The following is a 19,260-nucleotide window of genomic DNA, read 5'->3' as shown; positions in this document are numbered from 1 at the left end:
GTTTCGACCGATTCCACCTCTTTCTTTTCTTTCTGTCGTTTTTATCTTTAAGTATCTTCAATTTCATGTCGCCTATCACCAAAATGTGATCCGAATCAGCATTGGCTCCCCTGTATGACCTTACATTCTGTACAATTGTTCTCCATTTTTTTGAGATTAGGATGTGGTCTATTTGGTTTCCATCTGTTGTTCCAGGTATTAGCCACGTTACTTTGCGCTCTTTTTTGTGCTTGAATTGAGTGCTAATAATAAAAGTATTGGTTGCTGCTGCTAGATTACATATTCTCCTGCCATTGTTATTCGTATTTTGATGGATCGTTTCTTTTCCTGCGATTTCTCTGTTCGTGTCTTCTTTCCCTATCTTTGCGTTGAAGTCTCCTAGCAGGATTAGTATGTCGTTCTTTGGTGTTTCTTCGTACAATTCTTCAAGTTTCATTCTTTTCTTCTTCAGGAGCATTCTCAGTAGGGGCATATATGTTGACAAATGTTAAATTTGCTTGTTTATTTTTCATTCTAATATATGATATTCTTCCATCAACCGCTTTAAAGTTAATAATCTTGTCTCTTACGCTATTACTAACTACGAAGGCAGTTCCATTGCGCCCCTGTTTGCTTTCTCCTGCGTAGTACATTGTGTAATTTCTTCTAGCAATCATCCCTTCTCCTGCCCACCTTATTTCTTGTAGCGCTAGTATTCCCATATTGTATTTTATCATTTCTTTTGCCAACTCTTCCATTTTGCCTGGTCTTAGAAGTGTTTTGATATTCCACGTTCCTATTCTTATTTTTCTATTTTTTTTTGCTTTATTTTGTTTTGTTTTGTTTTTGCGTCTTTTCTTACAAAACAGTTTCATGTCCGTATTCATTGCCAACTCCGTTATACTGTCGCCGTCTTTTGTTATATTTTTTGTTAGTTTTTTGACGCCATTTTCATCAATTTTCCTCTTGGATCTATATTATCAGATATGGGAGATCTGTCATTTATTGTCCTAGCGTTACCCTTCTTCTCTTCAGGTTTCTTCCAATAATTTACATCTATGCCTTCTAGTTGCTCCAGTGAGAACGGTTCACCATTTATCCATAATTTGTTGTATTTTAATGCGGCTGTGTGTCCTTCCTGACGTACCATTTTCATGAGCTGAAGAAGATGCTTCCTTTCTTGTAGTATTTTCTTCGGGAAGTCCTCATTGATATATATTTTAGTTCCTCTTAGGTTTTTAGCAGCCTTCAGAATTTCCATTCTCGTAGCTTCCTTTTTCATTTCTAATATGATGGGTCTGGGTACATTTTGGGGATCACCTTGTCTGCCTATTCTTCTCATCTCTACGAGTTCTTCATCTAGGTTTGTTTGTACGCCGATTTTTTTCATTATCCCCTTTATCTTATTTATCGTCTCTTGTTCGCTTTCTGTTTGATTTTCTTCGACCCCCTGTATTACTATGTTTTTTCTTCTAGCTTGTCTTTCCAGTATTTCGATTCTAACTTCTTGTTCTGTGATTTTAGTTCTCATTGCTTTGTTATCTGCCTTTAACTGTTCGTTTTCTTTATTTAATTTATCCAAGTCTACTTGCATTTTATCTATTTTGCTTTCGATTCTTACATTTCTTTCGTCGATTTTCTCTAATTTTTCTAGTATCTGCTCCATTGTACCGCGGTAAGGGTGTCTGCTCAATCAACTTGCCGGAGCTTCAACCCTTCTCAGCACTTTAGAGTTATACTCAGATTTGGATTTTCGTAATAATGATTCGGATTTAATGCAGAAATTTTTCAATAGCCGGCAACGTCGCTTTTATTTCAGACAGCACTTCAGCTCTTATCGGGATGTTTTTGTCTATTGTTTATTAATTGTATAAAGAGGTTATTGTGCTTTTTGCAATGCTTACTCACTGATATCTGCTGAATTTTGACGAAATATTTTTATCGGAAGAACAGCCGTCGGTCTGAATTCACTGTAGTCTATTTGTATTAGCTTATTTTTCACTTTGTTACACTAAATTTATATTTTAATACGGAGCGTATTTTGACAGTATCGTTCGGATTCAAGCCTCGATGCCAAGATCCAAATAAATAATTAAATAAAATTAAATTTTTAAGTGGTTTCTAGTTTATGACCCCTGAAACGAAACCGAAAAACCACTTGAAAAATTGAAAAATTACTGTGCGCTATTTTTTACCCGGAATATCTTGGGGAAGTCAATAGAAACGCGTCAATCACGCGTTTTATTCTGTGGTTATCGAAACTTTTACTGACTCCTGACATTAAAGCAAAAAAGTGACATTTTTCATTCATTTAAATATTGTAAAAAACTACGCATTCTAGATAAAAACTTTCAATAAAGCACTTTCTTGAAAATACTTGCTCTTTAAAACGAGATTTTCCAAATTAAAAAATGATTATAAATAAAAAAGTTATTGCTAGTTAAACCCGAAAATAACCATGTTTTTCAATTGTTAAATTATTAAAATAAACAATAAAAACTTTTAAAACACATTTCACAATGCGAATTTTTATGTAGATACTACATTTGCGAAAGATGGGTACAATCGGTCAGATAGGTTTTAAACAATTATATTCGTTTATCCCATTGGAGAGAACACAGGTCATTTTCAAATAGCTGTACATGTACAGTTCCTTTGTCAATACTTATAATGTTTTTTTGGTCAGATTCCCTTCATAAGGTCTTATATTTTCATGTTTTTTTTTTTAATTAAAATAATTTTTAATTGTTTACTTACAAATAATTGATATAAAATGAAGTACCATTACCATTATATTGGCAATATCCTTAACTTATGCCGCGCAGTAGATATACTCTGTTCAGATATAAAATATTATCATTAAAAAGCGACTAAGTTTCTTAGAGATTATTAAATTTCCAATCCATATAAAATTTGTCATTGCCAATTATTTTAGCTAAGATTTACATTTTATTACATTAATTATTAAGTTAAATATTATGTCATTTGTTGATTTTGTGAGAGTCACACTTTTTAAAATTAACTCAGTTCCCTCTACTCTGCTAACTTTTGTATTGTTATAACTAGATTGATTATAATCCACTGGTAACCTTTTGTTTTAATTTTCTCTTAAACGACATGGTTATAATAGATTATCAAAAGTTTAATATAATTAATTTATTAATGGTTGCTAAGCTCTTAAATCATTTATGAGATTGCTCTTTGTTCTGCATTTAGTATATTTTGTCTGTACTTTTTACATATTTCCGTTAATTCTACTATTTTTGTTGGAAACACGCCACAATTTTACTTTAAAATTAAGTTTATTTGACGTTTCGATTACCACTTTGGAAATTATTTTCAAAATACAACACATTAATAAATTAAGCAAATTTTGTTTTGTTTGCTTGTTAAAAAAATCTTCTAATAATTTAATTTTATCTCACTAATTCATATCAAAAATTCACATATTATACATTTTAAAGTAGATGACTTTAAAATAATATTGCCAATATTTTTGAGTTGCGTTCCTGGGACGACTTTATTGTGAGATAGCTCATTCAATTACGTGAAATCAACTTAACTTAAGAATATCCATCAAAAAAACAATCACATGGACCCATGACAGTATTGTGCTGTGATTTGTGCATAGTGATCACATAGTAAATCATGAGGAAAAAACCAGAAAAATAAAACTCCGATACTATCCCGACATGGTAAGTATTTGTTTTTAAATTTATTTTAAGAGTCAAATAAAATAATACAGATACAAATGAATAAGAAAAAAACAATGGATGTAAAGGGTAAAACCAGAAAATAAAATGAATATACTAGGGCTACTTAACAATTAAAACAAATACTGTGAAACATCAGAAATAAAAATATTAAGAAATTCTTAGAATCTTTAACTCTAACGGAAGTCTTAAACTATCTTCTATAGAAGATGATAAAGAAAAAACCTGACACCCATAATAGTTTAACACATTAATCAGAAACGGAAATAAGTTTGTCAATAAGTGACACCTCAATCAGAAACGCAAATAAGTAGGCAAGGAATGACAAAGATTAATAGAAACTTTACCTGAGCAAATAAAAATTGTTTTTCATTTTTAATACCCAGAGTAACATTATTCAGATAATAAAAAAAATAGATTTAGAGCGTATGGCATTCCGATACATCTACAATATTACAATAAACATTACCAAAAGTCGACTTCGCTCCAGAAAATCTCCAATACAAACTGCAGAATCAGCCGCAGCCACAGGGTTCAACATGGTCACCAAATGGATTCATAAATGGTCGATAGTTCAACCAAATACAGCCATATCTTATATCACAGAGACACCTCCTGGATTTGACCTACCACGTAAGACCTGGTGCACACTTAACCGCAACAGAACTCAACATGGTCAATGTGCAGATATGTTGCACAAATGGGGCAAGCTTCTATCACCGTCATGCAGCTGCGGCGAGGTTCAATTTATCAAGCAGATAACGGAGGAGTGTCACCAGCGAGCCTACGAGGGCAGTTTACAAGACTTCCTGTTTACGACGGTCGAGTCGATTAACTATATAAACAAAAAATAGATGAAATAATAAATGCATATTTGCTAACGGACTTATAAAGAAAATGTGAAACCGAAAATATAATTATAAATCAACTTAAATAAATAATAAATAAAAAACTTAATAAACTTAATAAAATAACTTAATAAATCAACATTAAGAAAGGGATACGATAGTATTAAAGGTAGAGTGCTTCTTGAATATACACCTAAATGCGTTCAAGTATTTACATATATCTTCAATGCTGTTATCAACTTAAAACACTTTATAGAGATCGAAAATGTCGAAAAAAAAGTGATACTCAAACTCAGCAAAACCAAAAAATATATTATATTTTTTAATTTTACCACATTCTATCTTTTATTTGTTATTGCTTAATTTATATTGTTTCATTAATGTTTACATCCTATTAAATATTGATTATTAAAATTATAATGTTTAGTCAAGCCTTTATTATAGTAACTTTGGTTTCATTTATTTATTTTTAAATTTTTACAAATTTGAACTGTTTGCTTATAGTTTTTAAATATAATTTTTTAATTTAACCATTAACCAATAACCAACTTTACTTTCGTAATAAAAAATTATTATATATTTAACAGGAATGTCAAGAATCTACGGTTGGAGTGGTTGATCGTGAGTTAGGTGATACTCCGAGTGATAAATGTAAATGAAGTTCTATTCCTTCTAATTGCTATTACATTCTTATATCGAGTATACCATTATAAATTCTGTGTATGCATGTGAATACGTCGTAACTCAAGTTTTAGTTGTATATCTCCTGATTTCATTACTTCGATTATTATTATTCCGTATTCTCTTGCATTCGTGCGGTTACCTTTATCAAATTAATAAATTATTACAAAAATCTAATTACCGTTTACATACATTACGAAGTATCTGAAACGTAAAAGGCTTTTGGCCTTTCTTTGTGAAAGAGTTGCTTTAATTTGATCAAACCAAACACAAGCAATTGTGAGTCGGTTTGCAGTACAGAAGAAGCTGAAAACTTATATGTAAATTTAACACAGGAAATAATAATTAAAGGGTGAAAAATTATTTTATTTAAAATTATTTTACCATTACTTTTCCTGAATTTTTTACTATTATCAGTTGATAATATTTACAGCTGTAATTAAATTGAATATTTTATATACATTTATAACAAAATTACTAAATAAGCGTCACTGATTGACTTTTTTGTCATTCCCTTAATATGATAACACTAGAAAGTCGAAACAATAATTTCATATTTTATAACTTTATATAGTTTGAAATAAAGCTTTAATAACACAAAAAAATATTTTTTACTAAATTTATAAAATGATTTTCTAACAAACCTACCATAGAAGTCTGAAGGGGCCAAATTAACTCTGTGTCAGTTATTATCGTTTCTCGTAAATTCGGCCATTCTTTCTTTCTACTTCCTGTCGGATGGATAAGATTATATTTATGTTAGTTTGTCCTTAGAAGGCCTTCTGTTACTTCGTGTTGGTTCCTTGAAGGTTATTTGTTTATTGTGCGTTATTTGTATATTGTATATTGTGTTTAGATTCTGCTGATTCTAATTTCTGGAATATTAAAACATTCGTTCATTTGTGAAAATTCAAGATAACTGTAAATATGTTGACGTGGACTATCAGACGATGTATATGTCAGACGAGGAAGAATACGTACCATTACATAATAGTGATTTAAGCGACTCTGATGCTTCAGATCAGTTAGAAAGTTTTATTATACAGGAGTCATCAATTTATGTAAACGGTGCTTCTAATTTTCATCAACAAGATTCAGCTAATATTATTGTGAATCCGTGTGCATCTAAGCCAAGTCGCAAGAGAAAAAAAAATCAACAAGCAAAAGCTATTGCAATCGAAGACAGCGAACAATCCAAAGATCGAACAACATAGAAAAATATTGGTTTTTGATCAGTACTTGGTAAGATTTTAATTTTTAGTTTCTCCATATTTATTAAATGTTTACTGTCACTTAGCACAACATTTGTCGTGGTAAATCAGATCCTACTTCGTAGGCAAAAAGTAACGTAGAGAATAATTGTGTGGTAAGTGCTTGGCATCTTATAATGAACCAGAGCATATTGGAATGCTTGAAAAATAATACATGCATTGTAACTTTCAAAGAAATAAAGGCTGTCCTTGCTATTATGTACGCAAGAAGAATTTACGGCGCCAAAAATTTCCCAACGAATAGCGGTCAACAGTTTGGGGTCCTCAGTTTTTTAAGTAAACTGTGCCATGAGACAGACAGATTTAAAATTAAGCAAACGAGATCAGAACGATTAGAAAGCGACAAATTTTCTCTAGCCTCTGCAGTTTATAATGGATTTATAGTACATAGTGGTGCATGTTACAAACCAGGAATAAACCTCACTATGGACAAACGACATCTGTCTAATAAAGCTATGTGCCCGTTTACACAGTACATATCAAATAAACCGGAGAAGTTTGGCATACAATTTTGGCTCTTGATCAGCAAAAATCGAAATATATTGTAAATGATTACCCTTATAATGGTATTGACCATCTAAACAATAAAATGTTCTACATCTACATCTACAATGAGGAGGGGCTTTGAATTAAGTATGGGCCCTTCAGTACTTTGCGTAAGACAGACTAGGCGATTAAGTCCTCAATCCCGACACGGCGCATCCTAATGAGACCCAGACCGGTTAATATGAACATCATTCAAATAAGTCAATCAGAAAAGCGAGGTCTGGGAGCCTAGACTGTAAAAGAAAGCCAGAGGTATATCGATGCCTACCGCACTTGTACAAAAAGCACTAAATATACCAAGAAGAACGAGCTTATCATCATTATGGGTGATTTCAAGGCCAAAGTTGGCAAAAGCAGAATGGAAGACGTCATCGGACAACACAGCTTAATCGAGTAAAACGAAAGGGGAGACCGACTTATCCAATTATGTCGGAAAGAAGATTTTACCATTGCTAACACCTGATTTATACTTCCCCGAGACGACTTTATACGTAGAAGTCACCTGCAGATACAGTCAACAATATCATCAGAAACCAGATAGACTTTATTCTCATTAACAAAAGATTCAAGAACAACTTGACTTCGGCGAAGACCTTCCCAGGAGCAAACGTTTCATGGGACCACAATCCATTACTGGGCCAGATAGAACTCAAACTAAAGAAACTCATCAAAAGTAAACCCAAACAAAACCTGGATTATAATACTCTAAAAGACCCCGAAGTTCGTCAGAATGTAAAAGATGTAATGAGAGAAAAACTAGAAACCGCTATACAACACGAACAGAGTGTAGAACAAAAATTGAGTTATATCAAAGACGTCATGCTAAATGCGGGAAACATCTGGCAGAGAAAACAAGAGTAAAAAATAAAGAATGGATGACTGATGACATTCTGCAGATGATGGACCAAAGGCGAATAATTAAAAACAGGGACGCGAAGAAATACCAAGAAATCAACCAAATAGGTAAAAAAGAGATACGAGCCAAATAGACATGAGGAGAGAGAGCCCAGGTCAATACAAGAGGAGAAACACGCACCTCCTCATAAACAAAGACGGAAACCTGACGACGACAGTTAAGAAAAAGTTGGTGACCTGAAAAATGTACATCGAAGAACTTTTCTGGGACTACCGAGATAACCCACCAGAAAAAAATTGCACGTCAGGGCCGTCAATACTAGAAAGCGAGGAAAAAGATTTAAAACAGTCTAAGATAGTAAAGCCACGCTTCCGGACGAAATACCCGTTGAACTTATTAAGGTGATGAGTGAAGTGAGCAGGAAGGAGTTAACTGAACTGTTTAACGCCATATACGATTCAGGTAATATCACAGAGGAATGACTATTGTCAACATAATATTCCAGAGCGACGAAAAAACATTCATTGCATATCAAGGGTCACAAAAAGAGTCAAAATCTGCTTTTGTTGAGCTCATAACTTTTTTATTCATATTTTAAATGCCTCACATTTGTCGCCACAACTCAAAATTAAAATTTCATGTCATAGGTTTTAAAGATTAATCTCTAAAACTGGAAATTTGACTACGACTAATCAATAGAAGTGATTAATTTTATTGATCTCACGGGAGTCTTAAAAAATGGTAAAAATCGTGCCACAATTATTTATTTAATACCTTTTTAAACACTGAGTTTATTTTCGGCAAAATGCAAAAACTATATACGAAAGCTGCATTCCTTACCTTTAAAACTCATCTTGGCTTTTGTCGGTAGGACACTTGTATTAACAGATATCAATTTTTTACCGTCGAGCTGATACAAATTTTATGTCGAGTTGAACATTGATTTCGCGAGCGTAACTAACATTCAAAATCGACGGCCACTTCAAGCGTTGTTTCTAAGGGAACCGTTAATTCTACGCAAAAAGTGCTAATAAACATTTTTGTTTAAAATTATCTCAGCTAAATTTTTTATTCGAAACATTTTTTTATGGCGCACAGATTCTTGGTAAATGGATTTATTTGCGTTTTTAAGTGTTACACTTTTTTGCATTTTGTTTGGGGTCCCAAAATTGATATTCTTGACAAAATTTAGCTTGTTCGTATGATTTTTAGAGGTCAAATCCCTGACGACTGGACTATATCAAAATTTCCAGGGTCATTTTCAATAAAATAAAATATTTCTGTTGTATTAGGGACATAAGTATCCTTCGATTAAGAATGTTAAGGGTATATTATATTTAACACCCTACAGATTAGAGGTCTGTACTCTTAAACAGAACAAATAAAAAATATTAAAAGTTGCGAAATGCAGTGCTACCGTCCAATACTAAAGATAAGTTGGTTTAAAAGAGTCATAAAAGTGTAAGTGTCGTATATTAAAAGAACCGGAAGGAACCGGAACTGGAAGGTTACGTTAACTGTACAGCAAAAATCAGAGTTTTATAAAATTATCTTCGTCAACTGTTTATGTATTTTAATTTCGAAATTCTCAATATTAAAAAACTTTTTACGATCCACTACTTTTATTTAAATAAGTGTATAAGAAACGTGTTATAGGTAAAAACTATTTTATTTCACATTTCACGATTTAAAACAAAAACAAAGCAAAATTAGCTATAGGTCTTCACATAACTGTCATCAACTACTCCTTATATACCTTTAAGAAACTTAAACCTTTTAAAGGAGCGTTTTAATTTACCTTAATTGATTTTATTCTATTTCTATTCGATTCGATAATCAACTCCTTTCAATAATAGATTCGATAATCATTTCGATTCCATAATCGATTTGTTTGGATCATCGATTTGATTCTTCTTCTTCTCCAGTGCCCTATCCGGTCCGGATGTTGGCGATCATCAAGGGTATCATGGTTTTGTTGGCTGCTCTGCGAAACAGCTCCGCTGAGGTCATCCCAAACCATTGTCGGAGATTTTTCAACCACGAGATACGACGGCGTCCCGGTCCTCTTCTGCCAAATACTTTACCCTGCATAACAAGTTGAAGAATTCGATAGTTCCGAGGTAAGTGAATCTGTCGACTCTCTGGATCTCTTCGCTACCTGCCATTAGTGCCCCGGGATCTAAATTTGTACGGCTGACAACCATGAATTTAGTTTTCTTAATATTAAGGTTCAGTCCGTATGATACGCTCACAGTTCGCACTCGGTCTAGTAAGGCCTGCAGATCGTTTAGGCTGGTTGCTAGTAACACAGTGTCATCGGCGTAGCGGATGCGGCATAGCGTATTATTGATGTATTCACCGTTCACTCGGATTCCCATGTCTAGGTTTGGTCTTCGACCTTGACTTGAGCACGCTGGTTCCAGTATAAATTCATGATGATCCGAATGTCCTTCTCATCCAATCCTACTCTTTGTGGTGCGGTAACCATCTTCTGGTGCTGACAACGGTCAAATGCCTTGGCGTAGTCAATAAAACAAATATAGACATCACAACTGACATCTCTGAAGTAGGACTTGTAAGGTGAAAAGTGCTACACGTGTACCCATAGAATTGCGGAATCCGAATTACATTTCACCGACATTTTCTTCGCATTTCTTGTAAATTCTGGCATGTATGATTTTAAGAAAAATTTTAAGTGCATGACTCATAAGACTGATAGTTCGGAAATCTTCGCACGTTTTCGCAGATCGTTTTTTTGGTAGCGTTACAAATGTTGACAATAGCCATTCATCTGGGATATTACCTGAATCGTATATGGCGTTGAACAGTTCAGTTAACTCCTTTGTGCTCACTTCACTCATCACCTTAATAAGTTCAACGGGTATTTCGTCCGGACCTGTAGCCTTACCATTCTTAGACTGTTTTAAAGCGATTTGATTGTATTTTATTTTATTTTATTCTATTTTATTGCATTTTTAATTCGATAAACGATTCGATCCGATTGTATTTTATTGTATTTCGATTCGATAAAATAATTGATTCGATCCGATTTGATAATTGATTCGATTTGATAAAATCGGTTCGATTCAATTCGATATTTGATTCGATTCGATAATCGATCAGATTTAATTCGATTGTATTATATTTTATTGTATTTTATTTTATTTAATTTTATTCTATTTTATTGTATTTCGATTCGATTCAATAATTGATTCGATTCGATTCAATAATCTATTCGATTCGATTTGGTAATCGATTTGTTTGATAATAGATTCGAGTCGATAATCGATTCGATTTGATAAAATCGATTCGGTAATCAATTCTAGTAATAGAGTCTAAGCTAATGAAGAAAATATTAGGGTATATATATGATTATAGGTTCGACAAAAGTAATGAAATTTTGTGCGTGAAATGGTATGACAATAGTGTTTGTTCTATGTTGTCCAATTATGATATCATTAAACCATAAGGTCACGAAAAACGGTGGTCCAGAGCATCAAAATCAAAAGAAAATGTAGTAAAGCCAAAATTGTTCGCTTTCTACAATTCTGAAATGAGTGGAGTAGATGCGCATGATCAGTGCATATCGTTATATCGAATAAGCATACGAGGTAAAAAGTTGTGGTGGGTTTTATTTACGTACTTTCTTGACATGATCCTGACTAGTGTTTAAAAATGTCATCAAATTTCTGCTGAAAATTTGATGGATCAGATAGGATTACGTCATCATATAGTACGTCGTTATTTGAGGGATGGTGTCACTTCAATAACATAAAGAAAAAGGAAAGCTGGTTCCAGCATTGAAGCCACTGAAAGCTTTCATTTTCTGGAAAAACTGGAAAACGGTTAAAGTGTTCTGTGTGTCATATGAAGGCACGATGGACATGCAAAAATTGTAAAAAAAAACCAATGTTCAGTGAAAAAAGATGTTTTGAAAACTACCATACAAATACCTAACGTCCCCATTTGAGGATGCAATGACCCAAGAATCACAATTTTGTATTATTTATCATTTTTTTCAAGCTAGTTTCTTTTTAGACGTTAATGGGTTAAAGTAAGTAAGAACTTACAACCTAATATCTAAAAACCATAAATAATAATAAGTGAAGAATTATTAATTAAATGAAAAATAACCTAAAGATCTAAAACTATAATATAAGGAAAATAAGAACTAAATAGCTACCAATATACACAACTAAATAACTAGGAGATATAAGTAATAATAAGGTACTGAATAACAATAAATCATACTAATTTTTACAGAAGAAAATTAGACAATATAAAGGAATAAACGCAGGAAAAATAGAAACCAATAACGCCAAAAATTTCAAACGATAAACGTTCTGAGTGTCAGTTTATTTCTGACATTTTCACAAAATCATCATCTGAAGGGTCACAATCTGATTTATTTAAATCTATAATTAAAGGAGATATGTGGCTTGTGTCCATTCCTTTTGTTGCCTCCCAATATTCATTAATAAGGTTTTTACATGCCCAACATATTTCCTCCACTTTTCTGGTGTGACCTTAAGTTAGAGCAAAGTTATTACTTAAGAATTAAAAAAGTAATTAATTTACCTGTTCTAATGATATTTTCCAAACATTTAAAACTGTGGCTTTATTTGCAACGCCAGCAGAAGTTATATTGGCATCATAATACCTTTTGCAGTCAGACCAAACATTCTCTATTGGATTGAATTGACAATGATATAGAGGCAGTCTCAAGACACGATGGCCATATTGAAGGGCCAGTGTATCCATTCTGTAAAACAAAATATATAAAAATGCTATTTACTAAATAAATTCTAATACATACTTGAATATTTTATCTGGTAGATGCTTCTTTACAATATCCATCAACTCAGATTTCATCTTATTAATTGAACAATTAATATATCGGTCTGTCCACCATTCTATTAAAGAATGTTTGGCTTAACTTGTATTCGATATTTTTTTAACTAAAGTTGAATGGTATGATGCATTGTCCATTATAATTAATGATGGTTCTTCTAAATTTGGTAAAAGTTGATTCTCCAATCAATTTTAGTTTAAAAATTTTTAAGATTGTTAAAAAAAAAGCAAAATCAGCTATACGTCTTTACGGATTTTTCATCAGCTACCCCTCATATACCTTTTAGAACCTTCAAATATCTGTATAAGATTTTTACGTGAAATTAATGATTTTTTTCACAGAGAGACTAGTGTATAATGCGAGGACCAAAATAAGCAATACTTTAAAGTTTATTGCAAGGAAAATGGGAAAGAGAAAAAGATATCCAGACCTAAGAAGAACATCATGGTTGCGAAATTTGAGGGAGTGGTTTGGCTGCACTACGAATTAGCTGTGAAGATCAGCTGCAAATAGGATCAGGAAAGCCTTGATGATTTGCATTCTCCGATAGGCATCTCACAAGAAGCAGACGAATTATTTTAGTAAAAGTTTATTTATTTATTAAATGATAATTTTACTTTTTTAGATTATTACTTTTATAGTTCTTATTGTATTTTTATGTTTTAAAGCAATAAAAATACTGAACAAAGCTAATTAAAACCAATTTCAATTTGAAATTTATAATTTTCTTCAGTAACCTACACATGCCTAATGACACCAAATTAAACTTCAGAATTAGCACATTACAAGTTTCTGTAGATTAATTTATAACTTATTTCTTGTAAAACTGGAAAACTGTTGTAAAAAAGCAACACCAGCAGTCTAAATTAAAACAGTTCTATATCACTAGCCATAAATAACTTTACCTAAATTTGTTTTTAATAACTTTATCATGGCAACGTATGTCATCTTTATTTTAATATTATTGTATAAGAAGTTGCAGTGCATTTAAATTAATTGAACCGAGTGTGAATCGCTCAAAAATGGATACTATTTGCATAAAATTGCAATATTCGCGTGAGGCAAAGTCATTTATTTACAATTTTAATTAAGCAAAACTATAGGACGAATAATAAATTTATAGCATAACTACTTTTTGGTGTCATTCGAATACCGTTTTTCTTGACCAATAAAAATCTGCATGCTTTAGTTGAGTCAATTAACAATATTTATTGCTGGTTTAAATGATGTTTACATCGTCACACTGTCTTATTGGTATTTGATATTTTGATGAACAGATACACATATATAAGATATTACTTGCGATTTAAGTCATTAGCATTTTTATTATTTGCAAACAATATTTTTATGCGCCAAATTACCGCAAAATTTTAAAATTTTAATTTTAGCCTTAATAAATCAATTTTATTTGGCCTTTATTTTTTAAGGTTGGTTTTAGAACGAATGAAATAAAATATGTTTCTTTTTAAAGGAAATATATTGAAATAACCACTGACAAAATAAAAAAGACGTAAAAAATTTTTTAAAAATAAAAAAATTAAAGAAAGTATTGCCTCCTCTGGCGTTTATTACTGCTTGACAATGACGTTTAATACTAACAATTACTGTTCTATCATATATTGATCAATTTGATCTCAAATTTTAACCAGTCTCAAAAAAAAAATGAATTTAATGTATTTGGTGGATGAAGTAGTTGTAGTCGTCTTCTACGAAATTTCAGATATGTTCAATTGGGGTTGAGGTCGGGACTTCTCGCAGGCCAAACCATGGCAGGAATTCCAACCTCCTGACGATATCGCTGCACAATTCTTACAATGTGTGACCTGGCATTATCATACATAAGCATGAAATTCTCCCTAATAAATGGTGCAAATGGCAAAACATTTTCATACCAAAATGTCTGTAATGCACCTTTGTGCTGTATACTCTTAGCCTGTGTTAAAAAAAACCGTATCTGCATTCTTCTTGGATATTATTCTTCTCCAATCTTCATTATTCCAAACATCATGTTCATGAGCAAAATGCAGTCATTGTCTTCTATGCTTTTTGGTTAATACTGAGCTAGTGGGTACCTTTGAGTGTAGGCCACAGGTCGTTTCAGCAAGTCTTCTCGCTTCAGGAGAAAGTTTCGGATAAAATGCTAAAATGAAAGTTGTTTCCTTAAATTTACCAGCTTGACAAGGTATGTAAAATATCTTGTCGCCAAAATTGTGTCATAGGCGTGAGTTATATCGAAGAAAATAGCTAAACATTCCTGCCCACAGCCAAATGATTCATGTACTAAGACTTTATGTCTACTATGTTATCAGTAGTAGACCTATATTTTCTAAAGCGGCTTTGAATTAAGCTAAGAAGTTTGTTTTCCTCTATGTTTCACAGTAATCTATTACTGACCATTTTCTCGAGTAGTTTACACATGGACCATTGTACCATGTACCATTTTTAAGTACGGGAATTATACTCATCAATAGAAAGACATTTTTTGTCCAAATAAAATTGTAGAGGTCTAGTAGATACTGCTTGCCTTTAACAGGTAAAGCCTTTAAGAAATATGGTTGGGATGTTGTCAGCTACGGGGAATATGCCTTAATTCATCCTTAATGGTAGTCATCATTCAATCTTCGCTTATCCACTGCTGGACATAGATCTCCCTCATAATTTTCCATCTATTTCGATCTTGTGCCTCTTGCATCCAATTCCTATGATAACGTTTTAGATCGTCAGTCCAACGTATTGGTGGACGACCTCTGCTTCGGTAGGCATCATCTCTTGGTCTCCATTCCAGTATCCGCTTTGTCCATCTATTATCTGTCATTCGAGCCACGTGACCTGCCCAGTTCCATACTCTAATGGTAGTATGTTAAATATATTCTTTTATAAGGTGCATAGACTAGATTTAAAATAGTTTTGAAGATAGGGGATATATACTGATGAAGGACCGCTTATTACTGATGACAAGAAATCCTAAAACCCGGAAAAAATACTCCTATCAACTGTTAAACAACTAATCTGGCAGAAATACATCACAGCCGTATGCACCTAGAAGTACATACAGCTGAAATAGAAGACCGATACCCGACATTCAAAGAAGTAACCAGGATTTTAAAAAATTTGAAATATTGAGGCAAAAGACAACGATGGTATACCCGCAAACCCACGGAGTGCTTAAAACGCGGAGGAGAAGAGATCTATATACAAGCTAATTTAAGCCATTTGGCGAGACTCTGAATAGCGCGTGCCAGATGAAAAAAAAGGAGGGGTTATTATACTAATCCTCATAACTAATCCACTTTAAATTTAAAGACTATTTAGTAAGAATAACCAACAAAGCAAATCTTTTCCTTTAGACATGTATGTGTACATGTGTGTTAGACAAGTCCATGTGGAAAAACATGAAGTTTGAAACCCAAATAGATGTACTGGCTATATATGACTGTAGTCAGACCTATGATCACGTATGGCATACTAGTAGGGTGGTCTTAATGCCAACAAAAAAATATAAGTAATATATATGTATATAAGAATATATAAATGCGGCATCCAGAAGGCAGATAAGATGCCAGGAATCTAGTACTTAGTACAAAATATTTCCAAAATATAATAATTTATAATGCGTGTTCAAATTTCTATGTCACCTAATTTAATATTTATGGTCAAATACTATGGTCCCACGGTAATGTGGAATGGCCACTTAAACCAACTGACGGAGAAAATGCTCAAAGACAGAGAAGCCAACTCCTGGAAGAGATCGGTAGTTATATCATACAAAAAGACCTTGTACAACTCATGAGCCAAAGTAAAATTTTAAAATAAATTCAAGAATTAAAACTGGGAGGAAAAAGTAATTCTAGAAATAGACCCAGGCCAGAAATATTGACTAAAAAATATTCAGAATAAGAATAATCTGGAGTAAAGGAATTGATTAGGAGATAAGAGAATAAGACCCCAAAGGTGGAGTTATGTTATGGCCAATCTAGACAATTACAAAAATATATATTATTAGTAGGTATATTAATTACGTGGAGTCTGTAGTATAATTAGTTTCATCATGAACCTTCAGTACTTTAATAAATATGGTTTATATTCTCAGCGTAAATACTGTTTTAGAACTACGTTTTGTACTAGAGTTCTATCCTAGTTATATAATTTTTATGTTTTTAGTAGATTTACTAGAAGTTCCTTACATTTTTACCAAGTTTAGATTAGTACAATATTGTAATATTCTGTTGTTTTCATGTGTTTTTTACAGAACCTCTGTTCTTCTTCTTATAGTGTTTATTCGTTACGAAAGTTGGGACACTAACATGGCTATTTTGTTTTTAATGACCGCTGCTCTAAAAAGTCCGGTAGTTGTGAAGTTAAACCATTTTCGTATTTAAATAAAATAAAATAAAAATGACATAAGATTAATAAAATTTAAGGAAGATAAATAGAATTAAATAAAAGTAAATCTAGTTAAAACAACATTATATAGAATTAAGTAATTTTTGAGCGTTTTGGGGTTAGGATAGTTCATCGGATCGTGACTATGATACATCATTAGAAAGGAGAGGCGGTAGCAAATATGTTGAGACAGAAAAAACATACATTGCGGCATAGCTAAAAGGGGATTACATCATATCTCCTTTGTGTTTAGTTCGATTGGAGCGTTTAATACGTTAATTAAAGGGAATGATATGACAAATAAATTAAGATAGAAAACACAACAAAACGACTACTAAAAGGTGTCTATTCTTAATGAACGTTTAGTTACGTACGAGATATCATAGGGCACTATGCATAAAAATAGTTTAACTAAGAGACAATTTTGATTTATTGACTTAAAAATAGCCTCTGGCTGAGTACAAAATAGTAAAATACTTACATGCGACATAGCAAATAAAAGGAAAGGATATACCGAATACATTTAGATAGAAGAAAACAAACAAAGAGACTACCAAATGACCCCTACGCATCGTCTTCGTTATTAATGAAAATATAGCGACAAACGACATATCACATGACTCTGAGATAGCGCGTAATAGGCATATATATATATATATATATATATATATATATATATATATATATATATATACGAGGCGTGTTTTTTAAGTAAGTACCGTTTTGGAATTAAAAAAGACGTGCAAAGATATGGCAATAATTTTATTTTTACATGAAAGCCTGTACCTCATTCTACTTTTCTACATAATTTCCGTGAATATTGAGGCACTTGTCATAACGTGGCACCAGTTTTTGAATACCCTCTTGATAAAATTCTGCCGCCTGACTTGTTAACCACTGCATCACAAATGTTTTGACTTCGTTATCGTCTTGAAGACGCTGACCGCCCAGGTGTTTCTTCAAGTGCTGGAACAAATGGTAGTCGCTGGGCGCCAGATCAGGGCTGTATGGAGGATGATCTAGAGTTTCCCATTTAAATGATTTGATGAGATCTTTGGTCTGATTAGCCACATGTGGACGGGTATTGTCATGCAGCAAAACGATAACCTTACTCAACTTGCCACGTCTTTTGTTCTGGATTGCACGACGCAGATTTTTCAATGTATCACAATAAGACGCTGCATTGATTGTCTCATTACGAGGCAGAAACTTCACTAGCAATACTCCTTTTCTGTCCCAAAAAACTGTGTACATGATTTTCCGGGCAGAAATTGTTTGCTTAAACTTCACTCTTTTGGGTGATGATGAATGTCGCCATTCCATGGATTGTTGTTTCGATTCTGGTGTGACGTAGGCCACCCACGTTTCGTCACCAGTAACAATTTGGTCTAAAAAATCTTCAGCTTCACTGTGGTACCGCTCAAGGAAAGTCAATGCACTGCCTAAACGTTGGGTTTTGTGCAAATCCGTCAACATTTTTGGAACCCAACGTGAACACAATTTCCGGTAATTCATGTTCTCGGCAACAATGCGATACAAAACACTACGAGAATACTGAGGAAAGTAGTCGGACAATGATGAAATTGCAAAGCGTCTGTTTTCTCTCACCTTTTCGTCCACTTTCTGCACCAAATTTTCACTAACGACCGAAGGACGCCCACACCGTTCTTCATCATGCACATTCGTGCGGCCATCTTTAAATGCTCTCACCCATTTCCTTACCATTCCATCACTCATAATGTTTTGTCCGTAAACTTCAACGATCTCACGATGAATATCGATCGGTTTTACGCCTTTAGCACTAAGAAATCCTATAACAGCCCGTACTTCACAATCAGCGTGACTCACGATTGTTGGAGGCATCTTAAACACTGAAGTAGACAAGTATACAATGAAGAATCAGACTGTAATGGCGTCAGTGCGTAGACAAGAGATGTAGGTAACCAGCACACATGCGCGGAACGCCGACGGTAGCGCTGCGGCGGCGGAATCGCAAAACGGTACTTACTTAAAAAACATGCCTCGTATATATATATATATATATATATATATATATATATATATATATATATATATATATATATATATATATATATATATATATATATATATATATATATATATATATATA

General features: G+C 32.9%; 1 protein-coding gene and 1 pseudogene across 1 annotated transcript; one reads left to right on the top strand and one right to left on the bottom strand.

Moving 5' to 3' along the window:
* Positions 1–910: 910 nt before the first annotated feature.
* On the bottom strand, positions 911–1,645 carry LOC140444373 (uncharacterized). Its single transcript, XM_072536124.1, has one exon. It carries the CDS (start codon positions 1,643–1,645, stop codon positions 911–913), a length of 735 nt encoding a protein of 244 aa, XP_072392225.1.
* A 6,268-nt stretch (positions 1,646–7,913) lies between these two features.
* The window catches only part of LOC140444372 (E3 ubiquitin-protein ligase MYCBP2-like), a 64,957-nt pseudogene continuing 53,610 nt past the window's right edge, over positions 7,914–19,260 (top strand).

The sequence above is a fragment of the Diabrotica undecimpunctata genome, chromosome 6, assembly GCF_040954645.1.
Source record: "Diabrotica undecimpunctata isolate CICGRU chromosome 6, icDiaUnde3, whole genome shotgun sequence".
Taxonomy (NCBI): domain Eukaryota; kingdom Metazoa; phylum Arthropoda; class Insecta; order Coleoptera; family Chrysomelidae; genus Diabrotica; species Diabrotica undecimpunctata.
Note: the sequence above shows the minus strand (reverse complement) of the source record. Positions and strands in the feature narration are given on the sequence as shown.